Raw genomic sequence first — 18,158 nt, 5'->3', positions numbered from 1 at the left:
TATGGATATACAAACACAACTCAACATAGCTATAATGTTGGGTTTAATAAGATGTCTATAACAGTAAATAGAACTGCAAACTTTCTTCACACAAGTCTACACGAAATTAAGAGGAAATTTTGAATAGTTTAGCTGTCTATATTTTTATGTCAGTAGAAGAGAAATTCTTTAGGCAAATATCTTGCATATATGTTTAATTCTGGTTATATATCCTATATTCTCTATGCTAGTTCTTTAGAGTGGCTGTAGTAAGATTGTAAAACCATAGTGATATTATGAAAGTCCTCTCAATAAATCATTGGCTATAACAAAGCTTCATAGAGCTCCTGAGTTTCACATACTGCAAGGAACATCTATATATTTTGTGAAATTCCCTCCCTAGAGCAACTCTGACATAGGTATAACTTCCGTACTTTTACAGGCTGAGGAATGGAATATTAAAACTGATTGACATAAGTTCAAGCTCGGGACTCTAGCTTGCCCCACGCATGTCATAAATATGCCTAATTTTGCAAGCTGTGGTCACATTTGGACAAATAAAGAAGAACTGTTCCATTGCCTCCTATTTGTGTCTAGAATTCAATAAACACAATATTTATTTAGTGTGTTTCAGCCTATGATTAGATCTCATAACCAAGGGATCTAGATTCCATTATTAGATGCATTCTAACTAGAAGTAGGAGTTATACAGGGACAAGAATGAGCAATGTATTGGAATTAAGAGAAAGGACATAAAATATGACAGAAAACATTTACTATGTACATTGCAATCTTGGGAAAACAATGCTCCAAGCATTGGCCTTAGGCTAGAGGATGGCCTTTAACTACCTCTGTGCTTGGGCTAGTCATTGGCTTCATGACAATACCATACCATACCAGGAATTTAAGGACTCTTTCTAAAGGAACAACAGAATTCAAGAGCAGAAGCAACTGTGTTTTTCATGTTTGCAACACTTTCGAAATTCTTTTCCAAAAATTATAAATATTCATAAATATATATTCAAGAGTAAATATCTTGTTTTAGGAAAATGGTTCTGTAGTTAACCATGAAAAGGTATGAATATAGAAAAATCTGAATAAGTAATCCTAGGCTAATGTGTATGAGATAAATGTAAATATAAGTCCCTAAAATATGTATGGAGGACAAAGATGGTATGCTAGAGAAGTGAAGGTTCCTGGATTACAAATTCAGAGAGATCCAATCTTCTGATGAGGCACCTTTTGAAACTTCAGTTTCTTGACTTGCAGAATGGAAGTGGACTACTGTGAGAATTAAATGAGATGAATTAATGTTTCTGGATGATAGGAAGAACTCAATGGATTAGTGCTCTTATTGACTCTCCTGTCTGGATCTTGCTACCAATATGTGCATTTTATTTTTTCTGTGAAGACAATGTATAAAAAGAAGCTTCTGGTAGATTTTCATATCTGTGCAGACTTGTTTCACTTTTACTCAACACTGGTCATGTTATACCAGAATGTTGTTTGAGGATCAAGAGTTATTTTGTATAACTAAGGTCTCAGCATGTGTTTCTTCTACACCTTAATTTTCAAATTTCATCTTGTGTTCTTACTCACCTCACTAAGTGCTAAAATCATGACTATCTCTGCTGGACTCTCAGTGTGGAATTGTAAACAACTCTAGCTGGATCTAGAGTGGAGTGAACGAGATTACCCTGACAAGAATATATTGGCATCAATAAAAATAACCTTTTCTCCAAATAGAACCATGCCTGCCCTGTCATATGACTGCACACATCAAAGTATGAGAATTTGGAATTAGGAAAGATTATTTTGGATTCTGTAATGCTTAGTCATGAAAACAAAACAAAACAAAGTTCTGCAGAATAAGGAATTTGGTTTAACTTAAAAAAACAACAACAGGCCATTTGGCATTCTATTTTGAAATACTGCAAAAATTCAGTTAAATTAAAAAGTCCCCTTCTTTTCTGTTTTTAACTAAACTTTTCTTCTTAAGGAAGAGTTTTTTGAAGTGGGCATGTTATAAGAATATTAACAGGAGTATTTCTGAGTTATGAATAAGATCTTAGCTTGACTTGGGCAGTATTATCTTTCTCTGTGGCTCTATCCCTGTGTGGATCTGAGCTAAGCTGTCGTGTTGAGGGAAGATGCCCCATAAGGACTTTCATTGCATTGTTTCCTCTTGCCTTGGTGGTGTGATGGAAAGGGTTCGAAGTCAGGTAGAAGCCGAGGTTCAGTCCTGGCCCCCAGCTGTAAGGCTGTGAAAGTGCCCATGGCTTTAAAAAGCTCTGGCAAAGATTTCGTGGTTTTGACCTTCGACATCTCCTAGTTGACTTTAATTATTGCTTCTTCACTCTTTTTGTAGAACTCTTGAAGTTTCAATCAGCTTTAATGATGGGAAGTCTGCCGTCTCAAGATCCTTAACTGTCACAGCTACAGAATGTGTGAGTAAAAAGCTAATTACCTTTAGAAAGAATTTTATCATGAGATAATAGCCTAGGGAGTCTCTGTGCTGTTTTTTATAGCAAGGAAAGCGCAAAGCAAGAGTCACAACACGACAAGGAAACATTTGTACAGAGTTTATTTTAATTCTTTCTGTTCTGATCCCTTTGAAAGGATTTCTAAGTACTATACGTTAGATTTTAACATTTATAAAATTCCCCAAAGTCATATTTTAGCACAACATAAGGTAAGAGAATAGAAATGAAGCATTCTTTTTAGGAGATTAAATGTGGAAATGATTTCTTTTATTATGAAGATTAGAATTTAGTATCTAAGAGGTTGATCAGGTTTTGAAATTATTAGTGCACCTCCATAGGTGATATCATCATTTTGTCCACATAGATGCTGTCTGTACTTTCTAAAGTAAGTAAGAAGTCTCATTCTGAGAGCTGGGTGATAGCTATGTTTGAAACTATATTTCAGTTGAGTTTTTTTATTTGCATCATCTAAAATACAGTACTTTAAAACATAAACTCCATAGAGACAGTTTTTTTTTCACTGTAGTTAATTTTGTATATTGACAGAAAGTTTTGATGTTAGATTGTTGAACATGAAAATAGGATGCTTTAAAATAGATTTTCTACATGGCTATTATTTTATATGTATACACACACATGCACCTGCACACACACACACACACACACACACACACACACACACACACACACACAAGCAAATAAAGGGAAAACAAGAAACCCTCTTTTCCTCTAAAATACCAAAATAGCAAGCTTAGTATTTTCTCATATCATGGTTTTTAACATTTTTATCTCTATTAATTCAGGAGACACAAAATATTGCCTCTGCAGAAATACCTGTTTCTCACTGTAAGACAATGTTGTAGGAAAAAAGGAAGTATCCACATGGGCTTTTGATCCTTTTGAACTCTGGATAATTTTAATTAACATTTCTTTCTGTTTTGTAAATAGCATTTTTTTTTTTCAGCAAATAGGCTTTGTGGATGTTGTAATTTTGGTTTTCTGGTCTCTCAGGATGTGGTTGAATAAGGTTACAAATATTTGTGCTGTGTAGTTAGTTGCTTAGTGCCTAGCTCACTGAAATGACACTTTCTTCATCCTTCTTTCCCTTCCTTACCCCCCTCCCCCGACTGAAAAATCTTTCCTCCTGGCAGGCAGGAAAGCAGGTCTTTGTTTCTGTCTTCTAGCCAAGAACTAGCTCCATGTGCAGGGACGCTGAGGTGGAATGACTCACCTGGTGCTTACAGATATGTGAGGCCATTATATCTGAGCCTGGAGAGTTCTCAGGAGAGTTAGGTTACCAGAGGCTGTTGAAGAATAAAATGTTAAAAAAAGAGTATCGGGTATGTCGAATGTGGGGAACCATTGGAGATGGAAATATTAACCCTTAAATAGGAGTCAAGATGACTCTCACTGAGGTGATGTTTGAGCCAAGGCCTGGAAGATGAGGGAGCAAGTCCTCAAGACCATGTGTTATAAGAAGGTTCTGCGCAGATGGGCCAAGATAGGACAGAGCCTGAGGCGGGACTCCTAAAGAAGAGTCAGTGGACATCGCTGGCATGGAGACAGGCCAGGAAAGTTGGGGTCTTGGTGTGGAAGAAACAGTGATGGATAGGGTGCAGGACTTTTGATACTGTGTGAGCTACTGTAAGGCCTTAAGATTGTCTTCCTAGTTAGAGGAAGAAGTTTGAACAGGCTCCCTCTGGCCACTGTGTGAAAATGAACAACAACAACAAAACGTTGACACCAATTCTGTTAGCATTTCTATAATCTAAGAAGCACAGGAAGAAAGCAGTCCCTTTGGGGCGTCAGTGGTGGGGAGGGTTAAGAAGAGGTTAGGTTTCAGTACATTCAAGCTGAGCCCCTTCATCTGTCTAAATTGTAATCTGTGGGAGTAAGAAAGAGATTCAGAATATTTAGAGTAGTTCCTTTTTTGATTTTGTCCTTGAGGAACCAGAAGGATGACTAGTTATCAGGTGGAATATGAGGAGTTCCCTGTCGAGTGACAGGCGTGTGTAAGTGGCAATGGTCCCTCAGTGGCAGCGTTTAGGGAAGTCCCTGGCTGTACAAGTGTTAGTGTTTTACAAGGTGATTTCGGGAGTCATCAGCAACACCAACTCCACAGTTTTTGCTGGAGAACCTGAACTCATCTCTTCAGAGGTTTGCGTTTGGCTTCTTGGGTCTCTTTAGGTATCAGCCATTCTCTCTGACTCTACACCCCAGCTACAGTGGCTTCTTGCTTTTATAAGGCCTTCTGATATGCCTACAGACCTCCTCCACCCTTTGACCTTTCCTCAAAGGGTTGTTTGCCAGATTTCCCATCCTTCTGTTGGTTTTTTTTTTCCCTCAGTCTTTACAGTTTTTTGTTATTTGTCCAAGCTGCACTACCCGCGGGCTACATGAGGACGTGTCTGATATGTGGCCTCGGCACCCATTTAACAGTCCAGTATAGAGTAGTGGCTTGTCGAGTGTGGTTTAGATGAATGGAAAAATATTTTTAGATTTCTGTCGTGTATATGAATTCATTTATTCAAGAAAAATGGCATGCATGTGTTGAATACTTATGAGGATTTTTCAGCTGGAGGTCTGTTTAAAGGGAGCATTTCTGAGTAAAAGTGAGAAACTTTTGGTTTGTGATCATGACACAGATCTAGGGGTGATTAGACCCAGTTTCATAATCTTCCTCGTCGGGCCTCTAGGTCTGTGCCATGGTGTCCATTCATAGAACTGTGGTTTCCTCGCTTGGCTTCTCCTGAGTATGTTTATGAAGTTAGGTGAACAATGCAATCATTTCCTTTTCCTTGCTGCCCGTTCTATGATCTGATGTTAGCTCTGACAACAAATACAGAGGAAATGGGAAAGCCGCGATTCCTATACAACGAGCTGAGCTAGTGTCTGGGATAAGGACAGACAGACAGAGTGAGGTCAGGTATCTTTAAATCATTGCTTCCGCCGATCCTATTTCCGTCATGCTCGGCGGAGACAAAGGAAAGTGAGACGTGTAGTCTTCCGGAACATGTGTATTCTAGCTTTAAGCTTTGGAGACAGTCTTTGGAATCAGTTGTGATGGCAGTGTTGCCACACTAAATGTCTGTTTCCATTGAGGGGCGGCTGTGTTGTTTGTCAGTCTTACTGATCGAGGCAGTTAATTTTGAGGGAAAAAGTTAAGAATTTTAAGTGCCCGTCTACTTAATATTCCAACAGTCAGCACAGGTTTGTGATTTCTTGTTCATTGCACAGAAAGAACAAAGTGACCATTCCATTTCAGTAGATTCATGGCCTCTAGTTGCATTTCCTCTTTTGTGAAAACAGGGTGTGAACGCTAAGAAAAGGGGCAATCAGATGTTTGCAGAGCTCTTTGTGAAGTTGTATAGCACGACCACACAGAGTATTTCTGTGAGTTGCTGGGTCTAGGTGGGGGTGGGGATGATCTCCCCAAGACCCTACAGTTGAAGGTAAGGCCAAGAATGCATGGGATTCTCTTAGTGTATGCTATAGTTTTCCCGTGTCCTTCCAGGACATGCTTTTCCTGTGTGTTCCCATTGGCCTGCTTTTGTATTTATTGTAACTGCGTCTGTGGGGATGGCCAGATTTGTTCCTGAGTGTGCAACTTGTGAGGAAGGGTGATGCCCTTCCCGTGTTTTCCTCATCTACGTTCTGATTGTCTTCTGCTGGCTTTAAGAAGACAGCACTGAGATGTTTGTCTCAAATTCTCTATAAAATATTTCTTTCCCTTTGTTTTTCTCCTCTCAGTTCTTTCTCTTTTAAAAGAAAACCAGCAAAAGACAACCAACTGAAACAGTTTCCCTGGGAATCCCAGAGAAGTTGGGCTGTGGCAGAGATGCTAGTTTCCTCTAAACTCATTGAAAAAAGTGAAGGTGTATGTTCTTTATGACATCTGTGTCATATGGAGTCTTATTGCTTTGGAGTTCATTTTCTTGGTATATAGTTTGTAAACTTTAAGCAAGGAGTATCAAGTGGTTAGATGATGGGAAATGGCCTTTGATTTCCTAGGAGATGTACATTCATGATAGAAACATGGAATTAAATTATCCAAAGCTCAAAATTAGTTCCATTGTAAAAATGCTTTGATTAAAATCTAGAGCAATTCTGCCTAAATTTGTTGTCTAATCCATTTTGTATCTATGAAATCCTAGGTAGGGTTCCTACTGGGAGGACTTAGCCTGAGGCTGAAGGATGGATCAGTGGTTGCTACAGTGGAGGTTAAGGTCACAGGCAGAGCCCAGAGCAGGTGTCTAAAGGGTGGAGGCACTTGGCAATCAGACAGTGAAGGTCTTGCCTGAGTCACATGTGAACCATGACCAGAAGTCGCTGGAATTAAGGACTCATTGGGCTGCATTCCATTGAGGCATACATAGCCAGAGCCATTGTGTTTTCCTTCCTTCCTTCCTTCCTTCCTTCCTTCCTTCCTTCCTTCCTTCCTTCCTTCCTCTCTCCCTCCCTCCATCCCTCCTTCTCTCCCTTCCTTTTTTTTCTTTTCTTTCTTTCTTTCTTTTTTTGATTTTTTGAGATGGGGTTTCTATGTGTAACAGTGCTAGCTGTCCTGGAACTCACTCTGTAAACCAGGCTGGCCTTGAACTCACAGAGATCCACCTGCCTCTGCCTCCCAAGTGCTGGGATTAAAGGCGTGTGCCACAACCACCTGGTCCCCATTGTGTTTTTCTTATTGGCCCATGTTTATATCTTCCTTACCCTCCAAGTATGTAAAGAAATTGCTGCTTTATCTAATAAAATCTGAGGAAATTCTGCCTGGAATAAATTGAACCTGAACCAACATAATTGTTGCCTAAGCACAAAAGTCCCTAAGGGGACCATTTGTTTAATCCTCAGAAGTTGTGATTCTCACATCCTTTTAGGACACATTTAAATCAGTCTGTAGCATGTTGGAAGACGTCACATTTATTACTGACCATCTTAACATAACATGACGTATATTACGTGAAATAAAAAGGAATTAATAAAACTTAAGAGAATGTAACATTTTGGGTCTGACACTGTTTTGCCTCCTGTGCTCATTTTCTCCTGCCTGGTGTGAGCTTCCTTAAAAGAATAAATCACCTGTGGGATGTGACCTCCAGCTTTACTTTGTGTTTATGTTTCCCTCTGCAGTCTAACGGGATTGCAGCCATCATAGCTGTTTTGGTGTTATTGCTGCTCCTGGGCGTGGCCTTGATGTGGTGGTTTTGGCCCCTCTGCTGTAAAGTGGTAAGTGCTTTAACTCTGCTCTTATTCATGTTCTAGAGCAGGAAGTTATACAGTAAGGCCTAGCGGACGAGCGGATGTCATGTGGTCCAGCAACAGCACAGCTTTCCTTAGCAGCTCGAATTTCATAGTCTTTTACATAGAGTAGCTTCTAGAAAACACGTATGTCACTATCTAGCATAAAACGTACCTCAGAGGCACTTCAGAACTTAGGCTTGGGGGAAGAGGTGTTGAGAGGTTGGGGATAGCTGGGATGAAACTTATTTCCACTCAAGTTCAAGGGAAGGTTGGGTAAACAGGTGCCATGTTCTGCTCTCCTCATGAGAATCATGGGTCTGGTGTCTGTTTTCAAAGTGCTCAGAGTGTGCTCCTTTAAAGATCTGTTGGCCCGGGGTCTTCTTTTATCTTCCACCCGTGGCATGTTTTAGAGGTAAGTCCAAGGCAAAAGTGAGGCTGTCAGTTAAACACTTAATTTAGAGACAGAAGAGCAGCTTCAGTTTATGCCACCTTCGCTTTTGCAGGAAGCCCGTGGAAGAGTTTGGTGGTGTGGGGTTCTCTATTGCTGAGCTAACATGTTGCCACCTGCTCGACTTGTAAAAGCACCGCACATTTTACCTAATGACTATTTCATCACAGCTCTTACATGGGCTTCACTGGGTTCACCTGGGCCAGGGGGATGCAGAGGGCACGCACACCTTTCTGAAACTCAGGGCCAGAGTCCATTACTTCCAATTTAAGGAGGCTACCCTCATTTCTTGCCATGGGACCTCTTTTATCCATCCTCATAGCCAGTGCCGCTGTGTCATATGTCCTTGATCATTTTTCTGTGCTTACATATCTCTGAGTGAATCCAAGTGGGGAAGGCTGCCCAGTGTTAAAGACCTATATATCTCAGTTGGACCCATTTGGACACTACAGGATCATCTTCCATCTCAGGGTTGTTAATCATCACATCTCTAAAATCCCTTTACCATGTAAAGTTCTTTATTCACAGTACCAGAGAATTAAGTCATAGACATCTTTATAGAGGTATTATTCAGCCTCCTACATGATAGTGCATAACTTATATACATTAGCATATTTCACTTAATCCCCGTTTATCTAGAATTTATAGAGAAGATTATCCCAGGAAAATCTTTCAGGGTGTTCCTATGACTTGTTTGGAGAGTGTTACTCCATTTCACGGGGGTATTTCATGTGACACAGTAGGCCTGCCTCCCTCCACCCCCTTCACCTTTGTTGCCTGATTTCCACTTCCCAGGACATCAAGCCATGCTTTGTATTCCATCTACATTTCTTATTAGCTGTACCACAGTCTGCTGTCGTGAGGTAGCCTTCCAATCCTTTACCTCAGGGTACTAGGCCCACAGCATTAACTCTGACAAGAGGAGAGATGAAACACTTGCTGTCCCTTTGCTGAGCGCATCAAGTTCCTGCCACAGCAGTTTATGCTCAAACAGTTTCCTGGTATAATCTTGATTATCTTAGATATGGCTATTTTGGGGGTGGATGGCATTCTTGAGTCTCAAATTAAAAAGCAAAATGGTACCCTAATGTGATTTGTGCTCCTTGCATTTTTAATTTAAATTTTACGATGGCAAATTTCCTCCCTTCATTAGTTTATAATTTCATTTACTGTTGGTCACAGGGTACAAAAGTGTCAAAGTGTATGCTTGTTCCCTTAAAGATACAAGAAAAAAAAACAACCCTGAAATGGACTCTTTTTAGAAAGTTGTTACATGTTCTGAAATGTAGGTTTAGAATATAATCTTGGATGTTATAGAGGAGATCCTATCATCAGCTGGTAAGAGCAGGTCTATGTTAACCTGAGGCTTCGCAGATAATAAACCATGGAACTATTTATGTAAGGCGTTGATAAGTCCCTCCAGTTATCGCAGGATTTCAGAAAGAGTCCCTAGCTTCAGAAACAGCATGATTGCTCCTTAGTTCCAGTTTGTTTAACAGAGGCAGCCACCTTTATTTTATACTTAGAAGCACAAAATGAAAAGCCGCAAGTCCTGGATGTGAACTCATAGTCACACTTAGGTGGAATTGTGAACTGTAGCAAATGTGCATAGTCACACTTAGGTGAAAGCGGACTGTAGCAAATGTGTTCTAAAGGAGGTTGAAAAGCTGGGATCAGGCACAGGCAAAATTCTTCATTCACTCTTTGGCAAATATGTGTTGATCATGTTGATCATGGCAGCTACAGTACTCGGAACTGGGGAATCATAGATACCTACAATATGATATGAAATTTTATATTTTACTATAGAAACAAAGAAATGTGGGCTAGACGTGTAAATGGAGGTCTCTAAGTGCCCAATAGCAATATATGAAGAACATTTTTTTTAGAGGAAGCTGACTGAGTCTATGATCTCAAATGTGTTTTCAATAATAAAGAAAATGTGCAGTTAGTGGACATTTCAGATGTGTGTGTGTGTGTGTGTGTGTGTGTGTGTGTGTGTGTGTGTTTATTTGGTGGTGTGCTTTAAAAAGTGCTGGGCTGAGACCTGTGGAAGACAGTTTGGGTTTTGACAAAACCCTCAGGCAGAAATGTCTCCTATGCCTTCTAGAAAGTTTGCATTCACCCCAGAATGGGAAGCAACTAGAGAGATTCGAGGGTCTTCGAGGACTGAATGATTTAGGTTCTTGTGATAGGGAGATTGTCTTGAATAATTTAGATGGGATCGACATATAACCATAATCTTATGAGGGAAATCGGACCACAGAAAGGGAGAAGGCAGTGCAATGGTGACAGACTGGAGTGATGCAGACCTCAAGGCAAGGAATGCCGGTGTGAGCAGGAGCTGGGAAGGCAAGGTGTGGTTCCCACCACAGCCCGCAGAAGCAGCTAGCCGACAGTCAACTGAGACTTAACTCAGACCCCGGACTTCCAGAAGTGAATGAGAACAAGTCTCTATTGTTTTAAGCCACAGGTTTTTGATGATTTTTTTTTTTGTTGCAACAATAAGAAAATGATATTTTTAGACTCATTCTGGTATTCTCACATTGGAAATGACTGGTTAGGGTTACGGATTTTGGGAAGGAAGGATGGCTCAGGGGTAAAGGTACTTGCCACTGAGCCTGATGATCTGAGTTTAATATCTGCTACCCACAATGTGGAGAGACACAACTGGCTCTTAAAAGTTGTTCTCTGACCTCATTATTTGCATTATGATACAAAATAAATAGATAAATATCACAAAACTAAACAAAATACAATAGCCCTCCTGTTTAAGGCTGAGGCTGACCGTCGAGAATCCCCACGTCCTCCAGAGCAACTGCTTTTCTTTAGCAAGGACATCACCTCTGGTTTCCCTTTGGCATTTGATGAAAAGAATGAAGACACAAGGGATTAAAGAAAAGCTTCTTATGTACTGAGTTATGAGTAAGCTATCAGAAAATATAGATGTTTTCATTACTGTTTAGCTTAGAGGACATGCTGTGTTGATGGCAGGTTTGTTTGAACAGGACAGCAGAAATGACAGCCACATAGTCACATCCTTTGGAAGAGCCAGACACTCCACAGAATTACAGATGTAAGGCTCACGAGGTCGCAAATGGAGGCTTTCTGGATTGCTGTCAATGAGTGTAGTACACAGCTGTAGATATCACTGGTTATGCTGGGAATGATGAATGCTCATGTTACTCTAGTGTCCTTAACCAAACTTATCCACTCTCAAGGAAGCACAGTGAAGTTCATTGTGTCTTTAGTGCATTCAGGATATTACAAAAAGATGTTGTGAATCTTAAATTAGAAAGCAACTTAAAAGTTGCCTTTTTTTTTAAAACTTAATTTGCTTATAAGGTAAACTTCATGGTGATGTTTCCAACCAGAGCTTTATAGAATAATTTTCTTAGCCAGCAACAGCTGTGCTGCTCCTTTTACGTAGTAATAATGCTTCTATATTGCACTTGATTTTTATTGTTGAGGAGGGCTCCTGGTACCTTTATTGAATTACTTTCAGAGAGGCCCGATTTTGGGGGGGAATGCACAATAAAACAGAAGTAATTTAAATTTTAATATGCCTTCCTTGCACCATTAATTAAAATGATTTATGTTTGGTTGCCTCATTGAAATATAGTGTGATAGATGCTTGGATGTATTGCTTCCATGGTGATATTTTCCAACAACATCATTTAGGAAACAGGGTACCAGATTCTTCCTGGTCTGTGACAGTAGCACCGTTAACTCCTGTCAGGATGCATCTTTTTACTGTTCTTCCCATGCCCCATTTGACCTTGTATTTATTGTGTAGATTTCTGGCTTCTCGTTTATTTGTTCAAGGTAAGATGCCCTGAGCATTGGTGACTTTGCTAAGAAGGGAAGGAAAAGAAGGACAAGATAACTGGACCACATTTTCTGTGTCCAACTGTGGGATTCAGAAAAGGACTTTCCAAGTACCAACCTAAGGGAACTTAGGGCTTATGCACTCCAGAAGAAAGACACTGTCCTTGACCCATGGTTTTGTCAAGGAGAAAATGAAAGGGAGGCCCACATATACCACATATATTTTTTAAAACTTCCTGTAAACAGAGTGTTTCTCCCATTGTCTGTGGGCTTGTAGCATGTAGATGGCTTTCTTTTAATTACTGGCAAAAATTACTTCTGAAATACTACTTATCTATAGTCAGTATACTGTATCTGTGTGTGTGTGTGTGTGTGTGTGTGTGTGTGTGTGTGTGTGTGTGTAAAATCCAAAGCAGTTCAATGTTGACAGTTCTTTCACTTTTTTTTTCTGAGTATCAGAACATATGATTGCATCAAGCTGGCTGCAGGCTCCAGTGCTGACATTTTCTAGCGCAAAGAATGCCCACATCACTCGAACATTTGAAAAGTGTTAATGAGCAGATCAAAAGGACTGTTGCCTGAAGCAGCTAACTTTCTTTCTTTCTTTTTTTTTTTTTTTAAATTTTTAAGAAATCGGCTCTCCTCCAAACTGAAATCTTCATTCTAGCAGCTAAGTAGATGAGATGTAATTCCCCCCACCCACCCCAATGATGATAATAACAAACGGAAAAAAAATTGGAGAAGACTCAAACTCTCCATATGGTTCGTAAAGTGGTGAAAGTGTTTTCCAGAATTTTCAATACAGAGCTGAAGGATGCTAAGTGGAAAAAATCCTGGCAACTAGGCAATATTATGCCTTTTAAAACCTGCAAATTCTCATGAAATATGGTGCACATGAATGCACCCTTCTCTGGAGTGAATGTGCTCTTGCACTATTTAATACAAGAATGAGATCCTCATGACTGTTAGTTTTAATGCGCTTGGACAACACTGAGTTGCCTTCTCCCCCCAAACAAATTTTACTGATGTGCAGGCTTGCCACTTCCACAGACTCCTGTCGTTAGGGACTTTATTTTCTTGCCCTTTTGTTACTTATGAGGCCACGTCATAATGTGTATAGGAATAGTTTCAAATGTAAGAAGAAAACTAGTTTATTTCCTGTCCTGAAATTTCTTAATGAGTGATTGGGGTGGGGGGGAGCATCAGAGTGAATGTTCAGTGATTCTCTGAAATGGTATAAAACCCATCTCAAGCCTACACTTTATGTAACTCTGATTTTCTATCATCTGTGATTCCATTCACCCATCCATCCCAGTAACAATTGCTTGGCAAACAACTAATCTTTCACAGACTTTCCCTTGGCAGTTGCCTTTCATTTGAAAGTATCTAATGTAATGGAATTAAACTCGGAGTTTGGAAGTAGACTGTTCTAAGTGGTGGATTTGAATTTTAGTTCTACCTTTGCTCTTTGTATTGACTTGGAGAGGTGTTGTAATTAGGGGTTGTTGGAGTTCCTTTTGCTGTGCTTAAAATAGACATCAGCATAGTTATCTTACAGGGTCATGAAAATAAAGAGTGTCTGCCATATGACAGCACAAGTGAAAGATGGTTACTGTTAGCAAGAAGAACACAGTCCAACCTCAGTTCTGGGTCCTGTCCTGGGGTTCCTGTCATTTGTTGTGATGGAGGTTGTGTCTCTTAATTCAGTAGATTGGCATTCGATTGAGATAGGACATAAGAGATTTATTTTCATTGTTAACCATACATACCTCCAGACTTCAAAATCTCTTTAAATTTATAATACGTCATGTACATAGCTTTGTATTAATTGAAAAAAAATTACCTCTAAAAGATTCTTTTCTGGAATGATAGGAATGCAAGGCATAGGTGTACACACACATACATACATACATACATACATACATACATACATACATACACACACACACACACACACACACACACATATCCATACGTAATTGTGGAAAGTTGTAGAAACAAAAGACCTGTTAGAAGTATTGTGATGTATGTATTTTTATTATCTTATTAGGCTTTTCATGTTGGAGAAAACCTGAAATTAATCCAATTTATTTCCCAGATGTAGAAAATGGGGATGATCTTATGTCTTTCCAATTACTGTTAAATTCACTAGTTCTCTGAATTCATTGGTTGATAGAGAAAACTGATGACTATTTTCACTGAAATTAGAAATATTTTACTATCATGGAACCCTTAGTGTATCATTTTCACATTTTAATCAACATTTTACTTACTAACTTGGAGCTTGATCATGACCTAAAATATTAATGGTCCATATATTTGAAGGACGTAGGGGGATTATCAATCTTGTTGTAGTTAGATACATGTAGAGAGAAAGTTGGGGCAGAGTTGTGTGGAAACTGAGGCATCAGACAGTGACAACAGAACAGCTGGTTCATATAGATGTGCCCCAGAGGCTTGACATCGCCACATTATTATGCTAAGTAAAGGCGTTCCAGCAAAATGGAAATACACAACGGTACTCCTTGTCCTGCGTGAGTCTGACAGAAGTGACTACATAAAGATTTTAAATACATATTTATTTATTTTATATGTGTGTGTGTGTGTGTGTGTGTGTGTGTGTGTGTGTGTGCACCAGAGTGTATGTATGTGTGGCACATGCATACAGGAGTCCACAGGGGTCAAAAGAGGAAATTGGTTCCTCTGGAACCGGAGTTATGGGTGGTTGTGAACTACCATGTGAGTTCTGACAAATGAAGCTGGAGTTTCTGCAAGAGCAGTAAATGCTCTTAACTCCTGAGCCAATTTCTGCTGCCTTCTAGAAGAAACTTAGGCAGTCTTAATTTTCCTCTATTAGCACTCACGTAGATGGTCAGTATGAAATAAAAAGGAAGGGTTATTGAAGGGAATATGTAGTAATACCCAGGATGATATGATAAAGGAGACTGCTAGAGAGTCTATTTATATTATTTTTTATTTATCTGTGCAAGATGTGCATATTATAAGAGTAAATTTGAAATTTTTGCTATGAAATAAAAGTGATCTCAGATATGTTCAGGCTCATTACAACAGAAGGGTGTATTTTGGACTTTCTCTAGTGAGAGATCTCCAGAGAACACTTGGAAGGCGTAAGAGAGACAGAAATCCCAAAGTCCTTACCATAAAATTCAATGATTTCTTGATTTGAACTGTATGCATTGGAACTCTGAGTCAATTTTGACTGGACAAATGATTGATTAAGCTTCTATTAGAAGAATATTGACCCGAGTACACAAGTTAAAACAAAGCCTTGCTAGAGATACTGAAAGAGGCTAGTTGTTTAATTTTTACCACAAGGATTGCATATAACCACTGGAAAAAATGTAATGATAAGACTATCAACAGCATGGATATTAGTATTAATATTTTCCCTTTTTTTGGCTTTTTATTGAGCATTTCCTACATGCATATAATATATTCTGATCAAATCTACCACTCCTAATCCCTCCCCTCCACTTCCTCCTCCATCAATCCCACCACTTTCCCCTACCAATCTCATTTTCTCTTTTTTGAAACCCATCAATTAAAATGCCAAGAAGAGGCAAGGAAGCACCAGGCCCAACAGCTTTGTCCAAAATGCTATTGAGTTTAATTGCTGAACCATATCTAAAAATGTTATTTTGGGTTAAGGAAACTGTAGTTAGGATATTAAAAATGAGTATATATACTACAGCAAGTGAACAAAATAACCCATTTTATAAAAAATGGGTTTTATCTTTAGCTCCCAAATATAACCTCAGTACAAATGAAGTAATCATTGTAGTCTCCAAAACCAGGAATTTATCTTCATTAGGAAAATGTGTGTGTGTGTGTGTGTGTGTGTGTGTGTGTGTGTGTGTGTGTGTGTGCGCGTGCACAAGCTCAGGTTTTCCAGACTCCAGGACCAGGGCTGAAGAGTGGAAACTGTTAGAAAGAGAAGCTTTGGCTTTATTTTGGGGAAAAAAACTTAAGTGATGAGTCCCTTGCCAGTCAAATGATGATTTATGAAATAGTGAATTTCTCTATTGCAGTAGTCCAGACATAATTGGAACCACTACTAGGTGGGGAATTTTTAGAATATTGAAGTTTTGGTTGTGTGTAACTTGCATGAGTTGAAAAACATGCTTGATATCTTTAAAGTCCATAGATTCCTAAGTCTTCGACTTTGGGTTGTGACAGTGAAAATGAAATAAAAAGAATCCTTTCTTATCCCTTTATCTTTTCTCTTTCTGTAGTTCGCTCCCTCCTGTTTCCCTTCTTCCTCTCTACCTTTTCCCCTCCGTTTCTTTTCTCTTCCCACCCTTTTCACTTTTCTCTCCTCCAGACGTCCCCCCTTCCCTCCTGCCTTACATCCTTGAAAGTGTATTTTGTACCAATCCCACTCTGCTAAACAGTGGGAGCACAGAGTGCAGGAAATGTGCATGTGAAATGTGTATTGACATTTACAAGGGGATTTTTTTTTCAACTGGATAAAAAAAAAAAAGAACCCTATAAATGCTGGGGAAGAAGAGAGAGGCATCTGTAAATATCGCAGAAATGATAGTCTGCTTTGGGAAGACAGGAATTCATGGCATGGGAGGGGGAGAGGGGAGAGAATGATGTTAAAGACTCAGTTGGACCTGGAAAGGATTTGGAGAAGTTATTTAGAAAAAGGAGACATTATAGGTTATGCCAGCATTTGTAGTCTACATCTGGAAAGAGTGAACTACTAGAAAGAAAACATTGGAAAGAAAGGTTGTGTTGGTGTTGATCTTACGGAGTGAAATGCTGATAGCAGTACTTACACTGGATATATAGGTCAGTAAAGATACAAAGTATCCCTTTCTTAATAAAGGGGATATATAGTTCATAACCTTAAGTCAGCCTCATTTGAGTACAGTTTTGTTTTAAATCTTAATCCACCTCTGGAATTAAGACAGTAGCCATTGGGTTGTTTTTTTTTTATATATACATTCTTACTTTTTCTTATGTTATGGAACTTTTTACATTTTATTATATTTTGTTTTGGGACAGGTTATCAAGGATCCTCCCCCACCACCTCCTGCACCAAAGGAGGTAAGTGAGGGCCTAATAAAGTGATATGGAGTTGTTTTATTTTTATATGTAAATATCATTCCAAAATTAGACCTTACTTACTTAGTTATGTGATAACTAAGTATCTACTTTTTACTTTGTGAAAACCAACTGCTGTTTTTTAATCTTATGATTTCTTTCATGGAGTAGAGGAATGAGCCCTTCATTGGTAGACTAGCTACAGGATCAAAGTACATAGAGATTTAATATATTTTATAATAATATATTAATAGTCCTGATGACACATATCTAAAATTGTTGAAATATCCAAGCTGGCAGGTCAAAGATGCCCTTACTTTCTTCAAAGTGACAATTCGCTATTATATTCCTTTGTTAGCTAACATCATTCTAGCAATATAAAGTAAGGAATTGCTGGTATTGTACATTTTTAGGCTTCTTTAAAGTTTGTCTTTTCACTATAAAAATTTCACACTTCAAAGTTACATATATATTGACACATGAAATAATTGTTGAAGTGTTGCCCTAAGTTGAATCATCTTTTCAAATTTGAACTGGTGGATATACTTGGTTTAAATATACAATACTAACAGTTAAAAAAAGCAACTTCTGTTAGCCTAGGGGTGATGTAGTGAGAATTTGCTGAAGGGAAGGTGTCTTAATCTCTTGTAGAACTGCACTTGAAATTGATGCATGTGATTATAAATGCACCCATATATCCCAGGTATAATTTTTACATTTTCCCATAACAATGGAATTATTTAAAACATTAAATGTGATGCAGCTCTGACCAAACGACATCTTAAGAAATTAATTAAATCAACTTTTAAAACTGTATCTCCATAGGAAGAGGAAGAAGAACCTTTGCCCAACAAGAAATGGCCGACTGTGGATGCTTCCTATTATGGTGGTCGAGGAGTTGGAGGAATTAAAAGAATGGAGGTTGGTCTCATAAAGAAATAGAGAGTGCTAATCTAAAATATGTATTTGTAGGGTTATTGAGCCACAGACACTGCTTTTTATAACCTCTTTAGTTAGCACTGGGCCTTCTCTGGGCACATTCCTTTCCTGTGGAATCATCCTAGCCATGTCAGAACTAGGGAAGAACAAGAGGACTGCATTGATAAAATTTC

General features: G+C 38.9%; 1 protein-coding gene across 1 annotated transcript in view; it reads left to right on the top strand.

The window, feature by feature from the left end:
* Positions 1–18,158, top strand: part of Antxr2 (ANTXR cell adhesion molecule 2) — a 127,615-nt gene that overhangs the window by 51,156 nt on the left and 58,301 nt on the right. Inside the window, exons 11-14 of the mRNA XM_059274707.1 lie at positions 2,348–2,426; positions 7,590–7,685; positions 17,008–17,049; positions 17,872–17,967. Coding sequence (XP_059130690.1) covers positions 2,348–2,426; positions 7,590–7,685; positions 17,008–17,049; positions 17,872–17,967 — 313 coding nt within the window. The remainder of the gene's footprint in view (positions 1–2,347; positions 2,427–7,589; positions 7,686–17,007; positions 17,050–17,871; positions 17,968–18,158) is intronic.

Source organism: Peromyscus eremicus, chromosome 10, assembly GCF_949786415.1.
Source record: "Peromyscus eremicus chromosome 10, PerEre_H2_v1, whole genome shotgun sequence".
Taxonomy (NCBI): Eukaryota; Metazoa; Chordata; class Mammalia; order Rodentia; family Cricetidae; genus Peromyscus; species Peromyscus eremicus.
This window is presented reverse-complemented; position numbering and strand designations above follow the sequence as displayed.